Source organism: Colletotrichum tamarilloi (genome assembly GCF_030869305.1).
Source record: "Colletotrichum tamarilloi strain Tom-12 chromosome Unknown Scaffold_193.1, whole genome shotgun sequence".
Lineage (NCBI taxonomy): Eukaryota > Fungi > Ascomycota > Sordariomycetes > Glomerellales > Glomerellaceae > Colletotrichum > Colletotrichum tamarilloi.
Window position 1 is genome coordinate 1 of NW_026849576.1, and position 17,619 is coordinate 17,619.

At 47.5% G+C, this 17,619-nt stretch overlaps 7 protein-coding genes across 7 annotated transcripts; 2 read left to right on the forward strand and 5 right to left on the reverse strand.

The window, feature by feature from the left end:
- Positions 1–1,421: 1,421 nt before the first annotated feature.
- On the forward strand, positions 1,422–3,121 carry CTAM01_16048 (uncharacterized protein; the record flags this gene model as incomplete). The annotated part of the gene is made up of 3 exons (XM_060532041.1): positions 1,422–1,547; positions 1,605–2,223; positions 2,319–3,121. The coding sequence occupies 3 exons, from the start codon at positions 1,422–1,424 to the stop codon at positions 3,119–3,121; spliced, it is 1,548 nt and encodes a 515-aa protein (XP_060373366.1).
- Positions 3,122–4,589: 1,468 nt separating this feature from the next.
- On the reverse strand, positions 4,590–6,400 carry CTAM01_16049 (cytochrome P450; the record flags this gene model as incomplete). The annotated part of the gene is made up of 5 exons (XM_060532042.1): positions 4,590–5,005; positions 5,069–5,653; positions 5,885–5,906; positions 5,962–6,087; positions 6,140–6,400. The coding sequence occupies 5 exons, from the start codon at positions 6,398–6,400 to the stop codon at positions 4,590–4,592; spliced, it is 1,410 nt and encodes a 469-aa protein (XP_060373367.1).
- A 357-nt stretch (positions 6,401–6,757) lies between these two features.
- On the forward strand, positions 6,758–8,683 carry CTAM01_16050 (O-acetylhomoserine (thiol)-lyase; the record flags this gene model as incomplete). The annotated part of the gene is made up of 7 exons (XM_060532043.1): positions 6,758–6,961; positions 7,028–7,111; positions 7,173–7,532; positions 7,590–8,010; positions 8,076–8,220; positions 8,278–8,371; positions 8,432–8,683. 7 exons carry the CDS (start codon positions 6,758–6,760, stop codon positions 8,681–8,683), a joined length of 1,560 nt encoding a protein of 519 aa, XP_060373368.1.
- Positions 8,684–9,169: 486 nt separating this feature from the next.
- Positions 9,170–9,568, reverse strand: CTAM01_16051 (aristolochene synthase; the record flags this gene model as incomplete). The annotated part of the gene is made up of 1 exon (XM_060532044.1): positions 9,170–9,568. The coding sequence occupies one exon, from the start codon at positions 9,566–9,568 to the stop codon at positions 9,170–9,172; it is 399 nt and encodes a 132-aa protein (XP_060373369.1).
- Positions 9,569–9,638: 70 nt separating this feature from the next.
- CTAM01_16052 (aristolochene synthase) lies at positions 9,639–10,507 on the reverse strand (the record flags this gene model as incomplete). The annotated part of the gene is made up of 3 exons (XM_060532045.1): positions 9,639–9,916; positions 10,011–10,278; positions 10,400–10,507. Coding segments are annotated over 3 exons (654 nt in total), but the record flags the coding sequence as incomplete, so codon positions are not given.
- Positions 10,508–11,250: 743 nt separating this feature from the next.
- On the reverse strand, positions 11,251–12,261 carry CTAM01_16053 (uncharacterized protein; the record flags this gene model as incomplete). The annotated part of the gene is made up of 3 exons (XM_060532046.1): positions 11,251–11,655; positions 11,702–12,135; positions 12,195–12,261. 3 exons carry the CDS (start codon positions 12,259–12,261, stop codon positions 11,251–11,253), a joined length of 906 nt encoding a protein of 301 aa, XP_060373371.1.
- Positions 12,262–13,458: 1,197 nt separating this feature from the next.
- On the reverse strand, positions 13,459–16,220 carry CTAM01_16054 (gibberellin 20-oxidase; the record flags this gene model as incomplete). The annotated part of the gene is made up of 3 exons (XM_060532047.1): positions 13,459–14,091; positions 15,568–15,874; positions 15,928–16,220. 3 exons carry the CDS (start codon positions 16,218–16,220, stop codon positions 13,459–13,461), a joined length of 1,233 nt encoding a protein of 410 aa, XP_060373372.1.
- Between the last annotated feature and the right edge of the window lie 1,399 nt (positions 16,221–17,619).

The window sequence follows — 17,619 nt, forward strand, 5'->3', positions numbered from 1 at the left end:
TCCTCGAGAGCCTGACGAAGCTGATCTTCGGTATATTGAGGCATTATATATAGAAGAAGACATGTGCAAAAGATGAGCCCATTTGGACGCGAATTGAAAATGTTGTGATAAAAGGAGGTTGGGGGTGGGCATTGGGTTGTGGTGGATTTTCGCGTTTTTGTGGGTGCCAGAAACAGGGGGGTGCCAGGAAGTGGGTATGTTGACTTACTACCCCTGTTCGAGAAACGGTCCATTATTACCCTGTTGCACATCGCAGCGCGTATTTTCCACCTCCCCGGGACCAAGATGGGAAAAGCAGCGTGGCGAGGCTATTGTATTTCTTCGGCATACATCCTATTTCGTCTATGGGTTTCTCGCCTAGAAATCACTTTGCCGATCTTGCGAGCACAACCCTGATATTGATACGACCTGTCAATCAAGAAGAGAGGGGCAATTGGGGGGCTAGGGAAACAGCGGTGAACGATCGAGGGCCACGCGAGGGGCGCCGAGGAAGTGGATAGTTTCATTCGACTGTTGCAGGGTTATGCACGGCTTTCAACCCGGACTGAATGTCGGCCTCGATCGGAGGTCGGTGGAGCAAGCAGACAGTGGAGATGGTAGAACGTGGCTAGACCCGCTCCTTGATACGCCGAGACTCGTAGTCTCATCCACATACATGATATTCAGGGTCTTCCAGAAGGAAACTTGAGACGACGTTTTGTATATGAATAACTCAAACTTTGAGCACGGTTGGCTCGGTCCGGGGATTGCTCCCAAGACAGCAATCCCAACCGTCCAGCGAACTTTGAGCTCTAGCATTTATGCCTGACTACTGTCGAGCTCTGTGAGGGATGGGACACCGGACGAAGATGTTGATTGTGCCTGACTCCCTTTAGAAATTGAGTTTTGCTTTGTGATTAGTGACACGCCCCGTATTGTGTGGGAGCCGGGGTAGACACCGCGGGGAAGATAACTTAGGGGACTCATGTTTGGCAACCCGGACCTCGGTCTATCATGATAGCCGCTGTCATGGCGCCATCCCGTGATGTGGGATATTCGTGTTTTGAGCCTGGTCCGGACCACTGGGTCCCAGTGGACAAAACGACTCGACAAGTGGTACGAGAATAATGCGAATCTGGGATTCTTCATCCTGAAATGACCGCGCGAAGGAAACTTTATTTAGAGTTCAACGCTAGGAATAAAGTTCATCACCTTCTATCTCAAGACATTCAGCGGAGACGCAGCTTAGACCAGAGTTACATCAATGGACAAGGCACCCTGCATTCCTCGGACTCCGCCTCACGACATGCAGATGGTGTCTATCGAGCTTTCAGATGGTTCAAATTGGAGATATTCTGCTCCAGAATGTGGTGATATCGTTCGTCTAGTCCCAACTTACCGAAAACTTTCTGAGTTAAGACGCAGAACTCGACTCTCTCGACATGTTTGCGACGCTTCGAACCGAAGACCGAGATGGAGAGGTCGTATGCATTTCAAGTACACATCAACTACCGCAACCGGGTCAGAACACAAACCATTTTGCTTGTGACGGCTGCCGAGCAAAGAAGGTATAATCGATTGATTGACTGAACCTCATGAGAAACCGCGCTGACCTGCTCACTCAGTTGAAATGTACTGGACACAGATTTGGCTGTCAACGATGCCGAGACCGAAATCTAGCTTGCACATATTCGAATACTCTACCACAAAGGCGTCGCAAAGGTGGAAGGCCCCCAGCGCCGCACAAAAGCGCAACGCCTCGCGAGATCACGCCGTCTACGTCAGAAGAACCGCCGATGATGGCCCCTTCTGATTCACCCAAAGAGCGATTACAATCGGCGTATCCGGAGCAGTTGTCTGAACCCAAATGTGTGTCAAAGGGTGCTGCATCGGATCAAATCTTGTCACCGGAGCGAGCCGAGATTGACATGGACTCCCAGTCAACCAATTTGCTCATCCAAACTCCGACATTCGTTGGCTCGGGCCAATCACCAAGCGCCCTGCTGGAGGAGGAGTCGTCTGGCACACCGCCTGACTTTGAGGATCTGGCCCTTCCAGATTACATGGAGTCAGACTTACATGAGTTTGACATGGACGACTTACAATTACTCGATGCCGAGATAAACCTGTCTGAACAGGAAGCTGAAGGCCATGACTTAAGCAAAGCATTTGCATCCAGTACAACCCCATTCAACGTCCAAATCACACGGGAAACTAGCTTTGCTAGGAGCAGTTCGTCGTCAGGTGAGTTAAAGCTCTCCAGCTTTCAGCTACGCAACACTGCTCCTGAAAGCTTCAGCCATTGTCTAAGTCAAATGATTGATGCTAAGCGGATGTAGATGATTCTCAATGGAATGCTATTCAGCGGCCCAAGAGCAATCACATAAGGGATGACACCTCTCATGATATCTCTCATGATATCTCTCATGATTTCGTTGCCCCTAAACGGGCGCCGTCTAGTCTCTCATCGCACGGTATCAGCTCCACGGTGCCTTTCACCCCTCACCACCACCCAAACAGCTTTTCTTTAAATGCTCCAAGTCAGTTGCTTGTTAACCGCAGCCATGGCAGCCCAATCACTGGGCCGGGGTCACAGACGAGCGTCGCAGCCACAGCGCCTTGCCGCTGTGTTGGCGTAACGCTGAATTTGCTTGAAAAAATGCAGACGCAGAGCAAAGTAACAACCTTTTGTGTGGCGGAAACCTCCCTACATCTGCTTAAAAAGTCGATATCCCAATGCCGATCTATAAGTCATTGCTCTTCGTGCCGGAATCGTTCTAGGGTAATGACATTCTCAATATTGCTAGCCGAGAAGATTATGGCTATATTAGAGGATATTGCATCTGTGTGGGAATGTGCTTCTCAAGCCTCAAATCTCGGAGATGACGGCAGGATTGAGGCATACGGACATGCACACCGTTGGATTCCTGTATTGCTGGGACAGTATCAGATTGATACTGTCCATGAACGTTGCGAGATTTTTGGTTTCTTGATTCTGCTGCAAGTACGGCAGCTTGGAGGCTTCTTGGAATCTTTGCGCAATTCAGTTGACAGACAGAGGTGGGCGCCACACGAGAATTCGCTACGGCCCATCTGTCTCCGTCTCGAGGAGCTACAAGAAGCTTTGAGCGGGCATACATGAGACGTATCTACTTTCTATCTTGAGCAGCTTCTTCTACCTAGATCTTCGAACAAGAAAGTGGAATCTTGAAATACACATCATGAGATGAATCGAATATTCTGAATCGAAAGCTAAACGAGTGCAAATTACACTTATGTGAACCAATCAACCTCTGCCCGCCTTGGGATTACGGACACCACTTTCTTTGGTTACCTCAGGGTTACGGACATATTTCGCCAAGCTTTTACAGAATCTCCCTTCTCCTGGCCTCGGTCTCAGCCGCTACCCGATGATCTATCCGAAGATGATCGGACCGTTTCTTCTTATAGAGACCTCTTCCCCGTAGATTAGCCGATAATCCTGGCAACAGCCGAGAGAGCGAGTCATTCGACTTGAAGATCTGATTGGACTCCAAAACAATTGTGGATGTATTGGCTTCAAGACGGGTTCAAGGTTTCCGAGCCCGAAACCTTATTTCTGACTTCCCCGGTCCCAAATGCATTCGCAAAAGCTTAAACATACGAGCGTTACGCTTGATGAGCCACAACCGCCGGAGCACTGTAACAGGTCTAGCGTTCCATCAATGAGAAACACACCCTGAAATTGAATAGCTGTGTCAGCCTCAAGTTTGCTAAAATGGAACGTCGCCGAGAGGCCTAGATCTTGGCTATTCGCCAGAGTATCAGTACGCCCACGAGTCAACATTAATATGTATTGCGCACACGCTATAGAAGTTGCCCAGACGCCCGCTCTTCCTCCATCTTATGCACAGGCCGTAGTCACTTCACACCTTATGACTAGGGCTGTTTCCAAGCGCTGCTGGGGTTCATGAGTGCGGCTTCCCCGGCTCAACTACCCTACAGCGCATCCACTTCAGTTACAACACATTCTGGGGTCAGCTACGCCGGAGCAACGGCTTATGCATGTCGCTTAAAGTAAAAGTTGGCTATGAGGCAGAAATTCTCCAGGGAACAGCCACGATAACTAAGAAGACATGGTTTGGTACACGTGGTCAAAAGGTTCCTCGCCATATCTGTCGCAGTACTGCGTACAGGAAGATAAATCGGACACACCCAACACGGAAAGGTTCCGATGGAGATTGTTCTGCCCCGTTGAAAATTTGGAATCCAGCCGTGACACAATGACTGCTGCCACTGTCTGATGTGGCGTGCATGCGACAGACTTGTTGTCGCAACGACTCGAGCACGGAGCTCCCTTACGCTGTCAAAAAACTCAGACCACTGGTCAGTGGGTGGACATCTAGATTCCAGGAAGTCACTCGAAGGCTAGTATATGATGAGAAATTGCTTGAGAACTTGGAGCTTGTTGTATCAGAAATATATCGGCTTTAGGTTGAGCCCTCCTTGAGTGAACTTGTAGTGGGCGACAGACTGGAAAAAAAGGAAAACGCGTTGAGAAGATTAGTCGGTTCCATCCAGTGCACATCCAAGCGGTTCATTGCCACGCTGGAACTATTCAAGTATTCGCTCTAGAGTCTCTTCTTGAACTCCACAGTCGCCCATGGGTCCGGTAGATATTGTGTTTCCGCTCGTACACTTTGCGGGCGTCCCTGTCCATGTGTAAATCGCATCTCGTAATTTTTCAACAGATGGGCCATTATGGCTTTGATCTCATGAGCCGCAAAGAAGCGTCCTGGACAAGCATGGCGCCCGTAGCCAAAACTCAAAGATGTCGGATTCGACGCGACATACTGGGCGCGACCGTCCATATCCGAGCGCTCTTCTCTCATCCTGGCGAAACGAAACGCATCAAAAGTTTCAGGGTCCGGATAAAGAGATTCATCCATTGTGATAGCTTGTGTTGGAATCCCAATGGTGGTATGAGCTGGAATTGTAAACCCGGAGGATAGTGTAAAAGGCCGGTGAACCACTCTCTCGAATGTGACTGCACACGTTGATGTATTAGGTGACAGCTGTGAAAGGCCAAAACTCGTCAGGGTGAACGTACTTAGAAGGAGAGGATTAAACCTTTGGCTCTCTTTCATGAAACTATCCATCTTCGCCATTTTCAAGAAGCCCGATTTTGTTATCAAATCATCGTTGCCAGTAAGGCTCTCGAATTCGTCCCGCAATGTTCCAATGATTTCAGGACGTTCGCATAGGTCGTAAATGAGCTGTGCAGGTGCAGCTGCACTTGTGTGTATCGCAGCAAAGCTTACCTTCAAGAGAATACTGGCCAGGAATGCCATGTCACGCTCTTCGCCTTTCGCCTGCTCGGCCATCCAATATAGAAGATCTTCAGCTTTATCTCCAGTGCGAAGGCGACTTTCGAGCAGTGGAATAGCTGCAGCTTCTGCAGCGGCGTAATGGCCGGCGATCTTGGTAATCTCCGGAATGAAACGAGCTGCAAATGGCTTCAGGACCTCGGGATATCTTTTCAGCTTCTGAGCGCCAATGAAGCCGTCAATGGCGAAGTCGATAGATGATTGTACCCATTCTCGATTGTGAGATAGAGTGGTGCCACCGAACATACAACTCGAGACTCTTGCCACAATCTGCGTCAATGTGTGGACGACAGGGACGGGCGTCCAATCTGTTCAGGTTAGCCGAGCAAAATCATTCGTCAAGGCCATGATTGCAAACCTTCACAAGCAGGAAATGTGTCATTGAATGCGTCAACTATTTCCTTCTGCACTGCCGGCATTACATCGGCTACAAACGTGTTAGAAAAAACCATATCAACTCTAATGACTTGTGTAGAACCGCCTACCGAGATGATGATTCAATTGCGCCTTAACAACGCGAGGATGCAGGGTCGACCTACTCCCCATGGTGGTGTACTTACCCTCGAACATCTTTCCGGCATTAGTGAATGAATCAACTTGGTGGAAGGATGATTACCTCGATAAACGTAGCAACAAAGTCTACCTGGTCGATTGGGGCCGTCTTGAGCTCCTCTAAGTATTTCGAGGGAATCATCAGACGTTCTCCTAGTGGACTGGGGACGTAGAAGAAGTCGCCTTTCGCCTAAACACTGTGAGAATGACTCGGTAAAACTGTTCTTTAGGAGGTAACATACGCGCTTGTACCCTTCTTGAAGCATCTCCTTTGCATTTTGGCGAAACCGCTCTCGATTTGCCTTGATGCTGTGTTTAGCATTCCCACCAACAACTAGAACACCAGGAACGAGTTTTTGTTTGTCTGGAAAGAGTGCGCATAGCAAAACGATTAATCCTACGGTGAGGCCCAAAAAGGTCATTGCCAAGCCGTGGTTTCCATTGGTATAGTCGCGAGCATAATGCCAGAGTAGAAGACTATCGAAATCAAAGAACGATTTCATCGTGATGTGTTAACGGCTTCATGAAAATCCAGATCAAATCACGCGCATGGAGAACCGTAGCTGCTTGGGAATATCGGCTCATACGTCGCGGATACCGCCTGGCATAAAGCTCGGAGCCTGCGAGGTTTGAATCGTTGGGCTCGGGCTTTTCCCAAAGTATGCGAGTTCCGAGGTGTCGGCCGCCGCAACTCCCAACAGGGAAGGCAGCCGAAGCCCGAATGAGAGTGACTGAGATCTCAACAACACCATTAGCTAATACCGGGATAATTCTAGGCTTAAAGTATGGATATTTAATACTTGCGGCTCTAGTTGCCTGACATTCCTCCAAAACATCAATTTCTAAACCACCTTTTCACCATGGGAGAACCAATCCATGATATTCCGTTGGCGAGCTCAGCCCCAGTCTCTCTTAGCGTTTTACCTGAGGGGCACGATGCTTTCCAGCCCTACAAAGTCGAAAAGTTTGACGACGGTCTTCGATATGATACTCTCCAAGTTCACGGAGGACACCGACCGGACATAGAGACACATGCCCGAGCAGTCCCAATCTACAACAGCGTGGTGAGCTTCTATATCCGATTGTTTCCGATGATGGGCCATGGTCAACTAACTCAAATACTATCTCAGTCATTCATATTCACAGATAGTGAGCATGCCAAGAGGGTGTGTGCCACTCAAGAAGCAGGTTACTTCTACAGCAGAGTATCTAATGTAAGTCTTTCATGCCTGCTATCTTGGATGTTGTCTCAATTTTACTGAAACTTATTCGCAGCCAACGGTTGCAGTTTTCGAAAAACGGGCCGCCGCTTTGGAAGGAGGCACTGCTGCTGTAGCCACAGCCTCAGGACAGGCAGCTATTTTCAACACCATCATCGGCCTAGCAGGAGCCGGTGATAATGTTGTGGCCTCAATCAACTTATATGGAGGCACCTACAGCCTTTTCAAGACACTGCTTCCGCGACTTGGTATCACTGTGAAGTGGGCCAAACAAGAGACCAGAGAAGAGTTTGCCAGACACATTGATGAAAATACCAAGCTCCTCTTCGTCGAAAGTATTGGAAATCCTCGCTGCAGCATTCCCGATCTTCAGGGATTGGCAGATGTGGCACATGAAAACCACGTTCCATTTGTGGTAAGTAGCAAGAAATTTAGAACGAATGGCCAATCCCAAAATCTGACACAGTGAAAGGTCGACAACACATTCGGAGCCTGTGGCACATGGTGTCGCCCTATTGAATTTGGCGCCGACATCATCTTGCATTCCGCCACGAAATGGATGGGTGGTCATGGTACCACCGTCGGCGGAGTCATCATTGACTGTGGCACTTTCGACTGGGGAGCAGCGGGTCACCGGTTTCCTCGAATGATCATGAAAGATGGTCCAATGAGCTTCTCATACTGGAAAGCCTTCGGCAATATCTCGTTTGCGATGGCGATGAGGATTGATATCTTGATGGAGGTTGGGTCAATACTGAGTCCAGCCTCAGCACAGCAGCTGCTCATCGGGATGGAGACACTGAGTCTACGCTGTGAGAGACACACCAAAAACACCATGGCTGTGGCTCAGTTCTTGGAATCACATCCAAGAATTGCGTGGGTTAACTACCCCGGTAAGTTAGCACGTTAAATTTGTCGACACAAACTCATCATTTGCATGTCCTAACAAATCGGCTAGGCCTGGAAAAGAATCAGTATCACGGCAACGCCAAAAAGTACCTCAGAAATGGTTACGGAGGCGTCCTTTCATTTGGCCCCAAGGGAGGAGACGTCGCTAGCAAGATGCTTATGAATTTTGTCAAGGTTATATCCCATCAAACAAAGTGAGTAAAGATCGGCGTCTTTAAGGAACAGAAGATTTACTAAATTGTACGCATCAGTGTTGGAGACTCAAAGACTCTGGCCACCCACCCTTGGAACTCCACTCATGTCATCATGTCTGAGAAGGATAGAAGAGAGGCTGGAATCACCCCGGTGAGTATTACGCATTAAATCAACCGTTTGTATTGCATTGACTGATCTGATCTCGCGCAGGCATTCATTCGATTCTCAGTTGGAACAGAGGATGTTCGAGATATTATCGAGGATCTTGACCAAGCCTTGGCACGGCTGCCGGATGACATTGTCCACGTCCATGATGAGCGATTGGAAGCTAAGCTGGCGGCTGCTAATAATGGTTCAACTTCCGCTGCATCCATGGACAGCGCCGATTTTATGGACGCAGATGTTTCCTTGTCCAAAGCCAACGTCCCGCTTGGACGTCAGACGGCAGTTGGAAACTGGTGAAAGAAAGTCATATTAGATAGGAAGGCATAAGGAGTTACCCGGCCTTACAAATTATACATATTTAGCCTGGAACTAGCATTATTAAGTTCATTTAGAGCCTTGTTCTTACTCTATCTCAGTGGCTCGTATGACAAAGGACCTGTTACTTCTCCATTGTAGGTTCATCTAAACTTGGCCAAAAGTAGGGTCTATGCTATTGAAAAGGGAACATCGATATCGAAAAGAAAATACATGGCGTCTCTCAGTATGTCATATGCCTTATACCATTGTAATCTCACGGATGAAAATAGAAGCTGGCATGCACAACATCATATAAAGTTCGAATGTAGACTACAGCCTACAAAGTTTTAGGTGAGGGAGGTGAAGTACGTAGATACTATAACAAATTAATCTGGAGTACCGAAACTGAAGTAGGACCCGACGTTGAATTGTAAAGAAAAACTTGATCGAACTCTTTTCTATTTTGAATTCGTGTTCAATATTGATCTAAACCGAATGGTATCTCGGTGTAATGCTGCTCCATGCCTCATTCCCACTCATTTGATACTCCAAGCCTTTTATAAACGCCTGCAAGTCTGAACCACAGCCCCCAGCACTAGAAATTCTACTAGTGGCCAGCTTACTATGCAGAAGCTCCCATTCGCGACACATTATCCACAAGATGCGCTTCGACGCCGAATAGTCCAGGCTAGTCTCCGAAGCCAAGACTGACACGGATGAACATAAGGCGGACCCTTCTTTATGGCCTATCTGGGAAGCCTTCAACTCCTTTTCCCAGCTATAGATATCGTTGACAACAGAGATATGTTTTGAACAGTTAAGCTCAATATCTTCGACCGAACTCAGGTCTTCAGGGCTGAGATGCAGGCTCATGCTAAACCTCATGAGAGCAGATAGCAATCTAGACAATTGTGAATTCTTGAACAAAAGGGGAATAAAAGATATTCGAGTAGACTTACGCTTTACCAACGTCCTTTTCTCGATACTTCAAATAGTGCCCCAACTCCTTGATTTGTAGTCGCGTCTTGTCAGTTTGAGCGCGCATGAACGTAAATACTGGTTCAAGGATCTCATTGGCAAGGACTTCATCGCAAGTCCTCATATCATTCCACAGGTCATAAGTTATCCATTCGACTGGGACACTGCGATCTGGCAACGACTCTCCCTTGGAGAGTAGTATGAGTCTCTCGTTGTAAGAAGAGCCTGCTTCAAAAGACATGTCTTCCAGGAGGTCTATCATAGCACAGAGTTAGCAGATTTGGCCATGGAAGCATTTCAAGACATTCAATTGGTCTGTTGCTCAAGCTTGTGGAAGAACGTCACTCACCATCAATTAAGAACAAAAGCGTTAGAAGATAACAGGCGAAAGAAATCCTGTCGTTCAACGCGGTAGGATAGTAGAAGCAGGTGACTTGTGGGAAACCCGCAGCCACGAACTTCTTTCTGGATTTCGCATCTGCAAATGGCCAGTGATTGAGGAAAAACCCGTTCACTTCCGCCGAAACCTCTCGCTCTCGAGGGTGTATCTTGGCGGTAAAATGCGCCGCAGGTGGCGGCTCGCTAGGATTGTAAGACCTCTGACCAGATTTGGCTGGCTGGTCAAAAATTTTCAGCGACGTTGACGGAGCAGGTAGAATAAAAGACGCCAACGCATGCAGGGAAATCATTTTGACGCCGGTGGAAGGATCGCCAGTGGATGATGGATCTCGAACGAACTGAGAGGGGAGAATTGGTGACCGAAGACAAGTTAAATGCTACGTCTGAACCCTTTCCAGCGCGGTTGTCGTAGGTGCCGTACTTGAGACGAAAGTACTTGCCATTGATCTATGATCTTGTTCCCTTGATTGGGCGTGTGGGTCATACACATTGACCACCAAAGGATAGATTGGGAAACTTTGCGAGGAGACCGCGACTCGGGCTCCATTCAAATCGGGCAATACAGCGAGGCCGGCAGTCGACAGAGAACCATTAACTCCACTATCCCGGGATGGAAGGGAATACTGCGCTCGGATTAAAGTTGTCTCAAGTCGTGCAAGTATGATGTTGATATCCAGTCAATTGTAAAAAATGAATTGGCCAATCAAGCAAGCAAAAGCACTATGAACAGTGACGAAGATGATGTCTCACGCGATGTTGGGTATCATGTTGCTGAGGCGGTTGGTTAGAGCCAAGGCACCATGATTCTTGCTGGACGCAGAAGTAGGAATGATTTTACGCATCATTACCTGTTCGTGGCTGACATCACGTCTAATGTCATGTTCACGGCAAAGGAACAATAGATTCATAGTTGCAATCAACTCACAGTAAATGTGAGATATGATGAATGACGGTTGATCTCTCCACAGTTTGTTGGCCTTGAGTTAGCCGAGTCCCCAATATGTCTTCAAATGTGGAATTTGAGAGCGTTTGGGGCCCCCAACTTGGAGATTTGAGAATTTCAGAAGCATGACTCAGAGCATCACATTGCTACTTTTCCAGGCCTGCCGCCAGAAACATGGAAGATTGACGAGTTGGGGAACTCGATCTAGACATACGTGCCCGGATAGGACTTTGGAGTATAGTTTTCTTTACAGACAATTTCTGAAATCTGTTGCAGCTTGCTGCAGCCTAGTCTCTTGCAAGTTTGCCGCACCAATCCATGTATTACGACAATCTGCCAAAGGTTCCTCCAACTCGGTGTACCTCTCACCCAACGTAAGAATGACTCTGCCATTCCAACGGCCACTCGTTTCTCTCCACTCGGCAGTATCCGATCCATATCCTTGAACCTTCTTGGCTTCCATGGCAACAGCGGAATACACCACTGCAAGCCCCACGAAATGTGCAGAGCTCACTGGCAAGCCAGCAGCCATTATCGGAGCAGCAAGCTTCGCCGGCAATAGTCCGGTGATAGTTGCGGCTGGCGCGACAGCATTGATCGTAATACCAGTGTCTCGCAAATTCGAGCGCATCGCACGCAGGTAATTGATCAGCTTATTCAATTAGTCTTGTATTCAGTCTCGGTCAGCTTCTACTTACTGCAGCCTTTGTCCCACTGTATACCGGGAGCGACTGTTCCGGGGAATAAGCAGTTGCGCTTGATGTCAGCACAATGCTTCCCTGTACGCCGTTTCTTTTCATGCTGTGCAGTGCAAGTTTTACGAAATTCAGAGTGCCTCGGAAGTTTACATCAACCACCTCGTAATTTGGTTCGAGCAGATCGCCATTGTCGTTGTACGCATCGTTCAGATATGTTCCGTCTTCATCTACTCCCGCATTTGCAATGGCGATATGGACTCGTCCTATCTGAGAGAACGCATCGGAAAGCTCAAGCCAGCGTCTGATGTCGCATTTGCGAAATTGTACAGATAATGGCAGTGTCTCTGTGGGCTGGCAGACATCGAGAATCACTACGCCAGCTCCTCGAGATGCCAGGATCTTTGCAGTGGCCAATCCAATGCCAGACGAACCACCTAAAGTGTTCATGGTAATTAGTATTGAGAACCAAGTGGAATGACTCAAAGTTATTTACCCGTGACAATTGCAGTCTGCCCTTCCAAACTTGGGATGTCCGTTTCTTTGATATTGAGTGTAGTCATTGCGAAGTTGTGGCGAAGGTGCTGCCAAATGTCGTCACAGCTGCAAAGTCGAGCGACAGAGTGGAGGTTTGACCTGAGCCTTCAATCAGGGCTTGGGCGTATGTGACTGAGAGGTGGAGTGTAGAGCTCTTACCTTATCGTAGGGAAGAGTGCGTTCGCTCTGTCCCCGAGACGTGCCTTGAGGTTCGGTTCGGAGTATTGCCATTTTCGGCATTTCTAGTTTGTCTCGTAATCCTTCGGTAGCGATTCAGCTCCTGTTCCATAGGTGACTCAAAAAATACCAGTAAAAACTTTTTTTTCCTTTCTTCGGTTGCTATCGACAGCTCCCGTTGTTTTTAATGCCCCTGGCTTCTAATAATTTGATAATCTTGGTAGTCATGTGATATTTCAGTATCTGTCCTTGCTCCAATTCACTGGTTTTTTTTTCTTTTTTCCTAAGCAAGAGAAAATCAACTCCTTTTGATACTATTAAAAGCTAGAGGCACTCTCTATCTAGATGCTAGAGGCAATCTCTATCTATGAGTACCTTAATTTAACCATCCCTTACGTCAGGCAAGAATGAATGCAAGATATTGTAATATCTATCTATCTCCATATGATGGTTCACTTGATAATTGTCAAAGCCCTCAAGCCATATTTATAAGCTACTTCATCTCATGATATGTATCAGGTATCGGATAATGGGGAAGTCCCGTGTGCCTGCTTTCGTGATAAATCATTGTTCCTTGTTCAATCAGAAACACAGCTTTAAATGCTTGCGAAGTACCTTATTGCAAACTTTGTTTCCAGCATGAGCTAGAGAATAACTACGAACATGGCTTTTATCATAGCATACAAGTAGTCACGACATGTTAACGAAATAACCACCAAATGGCAGGATGTCACCGCCAATTGAAGCAGGCGGCAACCTATGGCAAGAAACTCAAGCTGAGAGGGCTTCTGCTTCTGCAATTATTTGGCATACTGAAAAAGACGGATCAAGCAAAATGGGAAGAAAAGGAAAGCGAAAGTCCCAGGATTTTGGCCTTCCGCTGTCGCCTGTAACTTTGGATTGAAGTCCACGGATCGCGTTAATGAGGTAGGGTTGTCTGAGTACTCTTTCGATATACAATAATCACATCGGTTCTTGATGCCCTAAATCATGCCATTCTTGTCGATCGAACGCAGGAAAGAGTAGTTACGCCATCTGATCCCCAACTATACCATGATAGTTTCACTCTCCTTATCCACCTCCGGATCCCAATAGCCAACATATCCTTCTCTTCCAGTCAAGTAAGTCCCCTTGGCTTGCTCCTCGGCTGTTGCACGAAACACGGCATGTTTCTTGTTCGTCCAGTCGAGGCCCTTCCAAGTAACACCTTCCGAGTCAACGAACTCTGCATCCATTTCAGGTCGCAAGAGGTAAACAATAGAATACTTGTGACGCGTGACTTCGTCCTTATGGGGAATTATGCGGTGCAAGCTCGACTCCAAAACTCCCCCAGAAATGAAGCGAAGCGCATCGCCAACATTCACAACTGCATGCCCGGGCTTGGGCGCAATGTAGTACCACTGATCCTCATTCGGCTTTAGCACCTGGAGACCACCAACCTCGGTGAAGACGATTGAGAGACTTCCAGCATCAGTATGAGCAATCTGGCCCACTTTGTCAGGTTCAACGTCTGCGAGGGTGTACTTGAGAAGACCTAAGGCTGTTGGGCAAACGGCGTTTTTACGGTGATATTGCTGATAAGCAAGCTCTTCATTCAAACCCAAAGCGGCAGAAAGCCGAGACAGTAAGAGAATGCTGATTTCCCGGAAGTTTGCTGTAGCACTTTTCAACACGTCGAGCTGTGTTGCGATCACACTAGGTCCTGGAAAAGTCGAAGGATCGCTGACCTTCGAGATTGGATGTTCGAAAAGCTTCTCAAGTCAGGTTTTGCTTATATGAATTGGAGTACGAGATGTTGGAATTTGACGGAGCCTCACCATAAGCCCTTCGAACCCGTCCTTCTTTCCTTCGACTGGCCCGTTGCCATGCCCTGCTGGTTTGTATCTATTGCAGCAGAAGGCAACCCACCGTCAGATTGAGAAAAGCAGTGCACTAGTTGGAGATTGAACTGACCCCATGATTAAGTGCTCGTCATGATCCCGGTCCACAAGCCACGCCATCTTTTCATCTTGTGGTAGATCATAGAAGCTTATGGCTAGGTCATACATGGATTGCACATTTGCCATGACCTGGCCAGAAGCAACCTCCCGACAGTCAAGATAGAAAAACCCGAGATCGGTACATGCTTTCAGCAAATGCTCACGGCACACCTCATCTCCATCGATGAGTTGCTGGAGGGAGATGACGCGCAAAGGAGCATTCTCCTCAGCAACCCTGTCAGGCAGCGACTAGGGATTCGGCATATTGAAATAAAGAGGTACTGTGAATCGCAAACGAACTGAACAGACTGAAAGCCAGACGAATGAGACAGAAGACGGACACAACATCGGAAATGAATCACGAGGCTAAAGTAAAAGCACAATGCTCATGGATGGCTTTCGGCGGGTTACTACTTCGGGCGAATCCCGACCGTCGAATGCTCGGGCCACCATTTGTCAAGATCTCAGGTCCTTAGTAGTGTGGGTGAATTTTGTTGGGCATCAATAAGTTATGAGATCAAGGGTGCAATATCTGGCAGAAAATCGGTACAGGTATTGGGCTTTGAGACAACTGGATTAGGACAGCTGGTGTGATTTTTGATGCACCATCTGTGGCACCAACAAATTTGATATATTCACATACTTACTAACTTACTTTTGCTAGCATCAAATACAACGACTGAATTTCATTAGCGAGCAGAGCCTTGGCGGATGACTTACGTCTCCAATATTTGAGGAATGATTACCACTCATTGTAATGTGACTCGATACATCAGCCGCTCGAAAGTTCTAGCACACATGGATGGACGTTGGGATTTTGCGACTCATCTGTGCTCACCGACGAAGGCCCTCGTTGCCTTGATTGCCAGGTTGACGGAAGCGAACTAGGCCAAATGAGGCGGGAACTTCAAGAGCGATGGAACAGAACGGGAATTCACTTATTTAGACTTTACTCACATCTTCCTCATGGAAAATAAGCACTCTAACCTCGATACTCTGTCTTGGGTCTTTGTCAACCATTTCCGCATCCGTAAATGCGGCGTGCGGAACCCTGCGAGCGCGCCCATCCGCCTTCCAGTCATAACACTTGATAAGCATCACCTCTTCCGGTGTTTGAAAGCTTTTATAGTACCAGCGATGCCTGCTGTTGGGAAGAATCGTACATGGTTCGCCTACCCAGTCCGGGTAAATGAGCTTGACTGGCAAGATGTCTGTGTCCAACACGGAATGGGAGTCGCAAACCGCGAGAGGATCTTTGTAGATTGTCTTGATAGGGCGCCAAACGTTGATAACCTGGAATCGTGATTGCAATAGTCGAGACGCTTCTTCGCCCAAGTGGCGTTTGACTTGGTTCATAGCCCCCCACTCTGACTGGTCGATGTGAGCTCTTTTCACTGGTCGGCGTTCGTCATCAGAGTGCGCGGCTGAGGGATTTGGTCTCCGAATGGTGTGGTCGAAAATGTGCAACCGTGAGGCGCCGGTGCTAGGCATGGATTAGGGATTTTCCCGATTAAGGCGGCCCAAAGAAATACTTACATTTGCGATAGAAGCTTTTCGATCTCGGGGTAATATACGTCTTTTATTTGTTGATCACTAGTAAAATCCACTAACTGGCTAGCGTGGCGACAGAGCTGAAAGCCATGGCTGTCGAGTGTGAAGTTGCTTTCGTTCCCAGTGATATCGTGAATAACGGTGGCAAAATCGACTGATGGCTGGGTGAATGTGCTTCGTTTCCCCGCAATGCTTGGTGCATGCTCACTCCCATCGCCGGGATCTCGATAGTAATTGATGGTGGTTTCCACATTGCGTGGACTGGCCAGTCTGGCCATGGCAGGATTTCTTTCAAGGTATAGAGATCTGAAATTTTGAGTGATCGTACTTGATTCTACCGGTACAGCCAAACTTTATCTGGGAACTTAGATATGGACTTGGAGGTGGCACGAGGAAATAAAGTTCCTCGCAGGCAGAAAAAAGAAGGCAAGTAATACGCCCTCGTATCTAGCTGGTCCCAAAAGGGAAAAAGGCCGAACTCCGCGTGCGTAAAAGCCGTTAAACATCTGAACAATACACAAGGCCCACCCGTTTGCGAATATTAAGACTCTTGGTATTCAACAATCAAGCAAACAAAATTTAGGATCGAGGGATTTGAAGAACAGTGAAGCATCTACCATGATTGATAAGATTGACGTAACAGGATATTGGCATCTTCATTGTGTATTGTTCTGCGTCTTGGGCTTATTCGGCAATGTGCACACTTTGTTTATCTCCTACGGTTAGCTACAATTGAAACTCCACAGGTAATTTTAGTGATAATTGAATAGACACGTAAAAGCCGCGGATCAAGGACTTTTGGACATTCGTCCTTTGTATAGCCCGACGCCGGATACACACTGATTGCAAAGACTCTGAGACGTTGAGAGCCGGGAACACAGTGTCCGAAGCGTTATGGCAACGAAAAAGGGTCAATCGGGACTTTAATGTTCAGTTGCGTGTCGCAATTAGGATAGCTATGCAGATCGAAAGTGAATCATTGTAATCTTTATGTTCAGCCATGTGAAGATTTCTGGATCGGTGCATAATTGTGCTCTTCATGCTGCAACTCGAGGAAGTCATGAATCGGTCGCAATTAGGCTATTAGAGACAATGGCTACAAACCTCCAGCAACATGAGATCGCATCGGCTATAGATCTTCTGGCTCACCCAGGATTTGTTAAGCCCATCAATGCGCTCCAGACTCTGAAAGGGGACAAGAAGAAGTCCCTACTCGGAACAGAATTTCGAGACAGTAATCATGGTGGGCCAGGTATTCAGGCTCCATTGGCTGATTGATCGTCATTGCGATAACATTACAGCAATTCCACATGACGCCCTTGCTACAGCAGTGCTGAACGGTCATCTATATACGATGCGACTTCTCCTTAATCAAGGGCTGAACATCGAAGCAAGCAGCCGATTCGGGACACCATTATGTGTTGCAAGTTTGAAAGGGCACGAAAAGATTGTCGAAACGTTATTAAGCTGCGGTTCAAACATTGTGAATGACAAGGGACATGAAGCAGCTGCAAGGAATGATCATCTCTCAATATTGCGATTTTTGGCGAAGGTAGCGGAAAGGGGTCACATTTCGGGTATGATTCCGATCTTGATCTCGCGCTAAAAGCCGCGACTGCATATGGTCAATTGCCTGTCGTCGAGGTTTTCTTTGGATCTTGCTCTGAATTCAAGCGA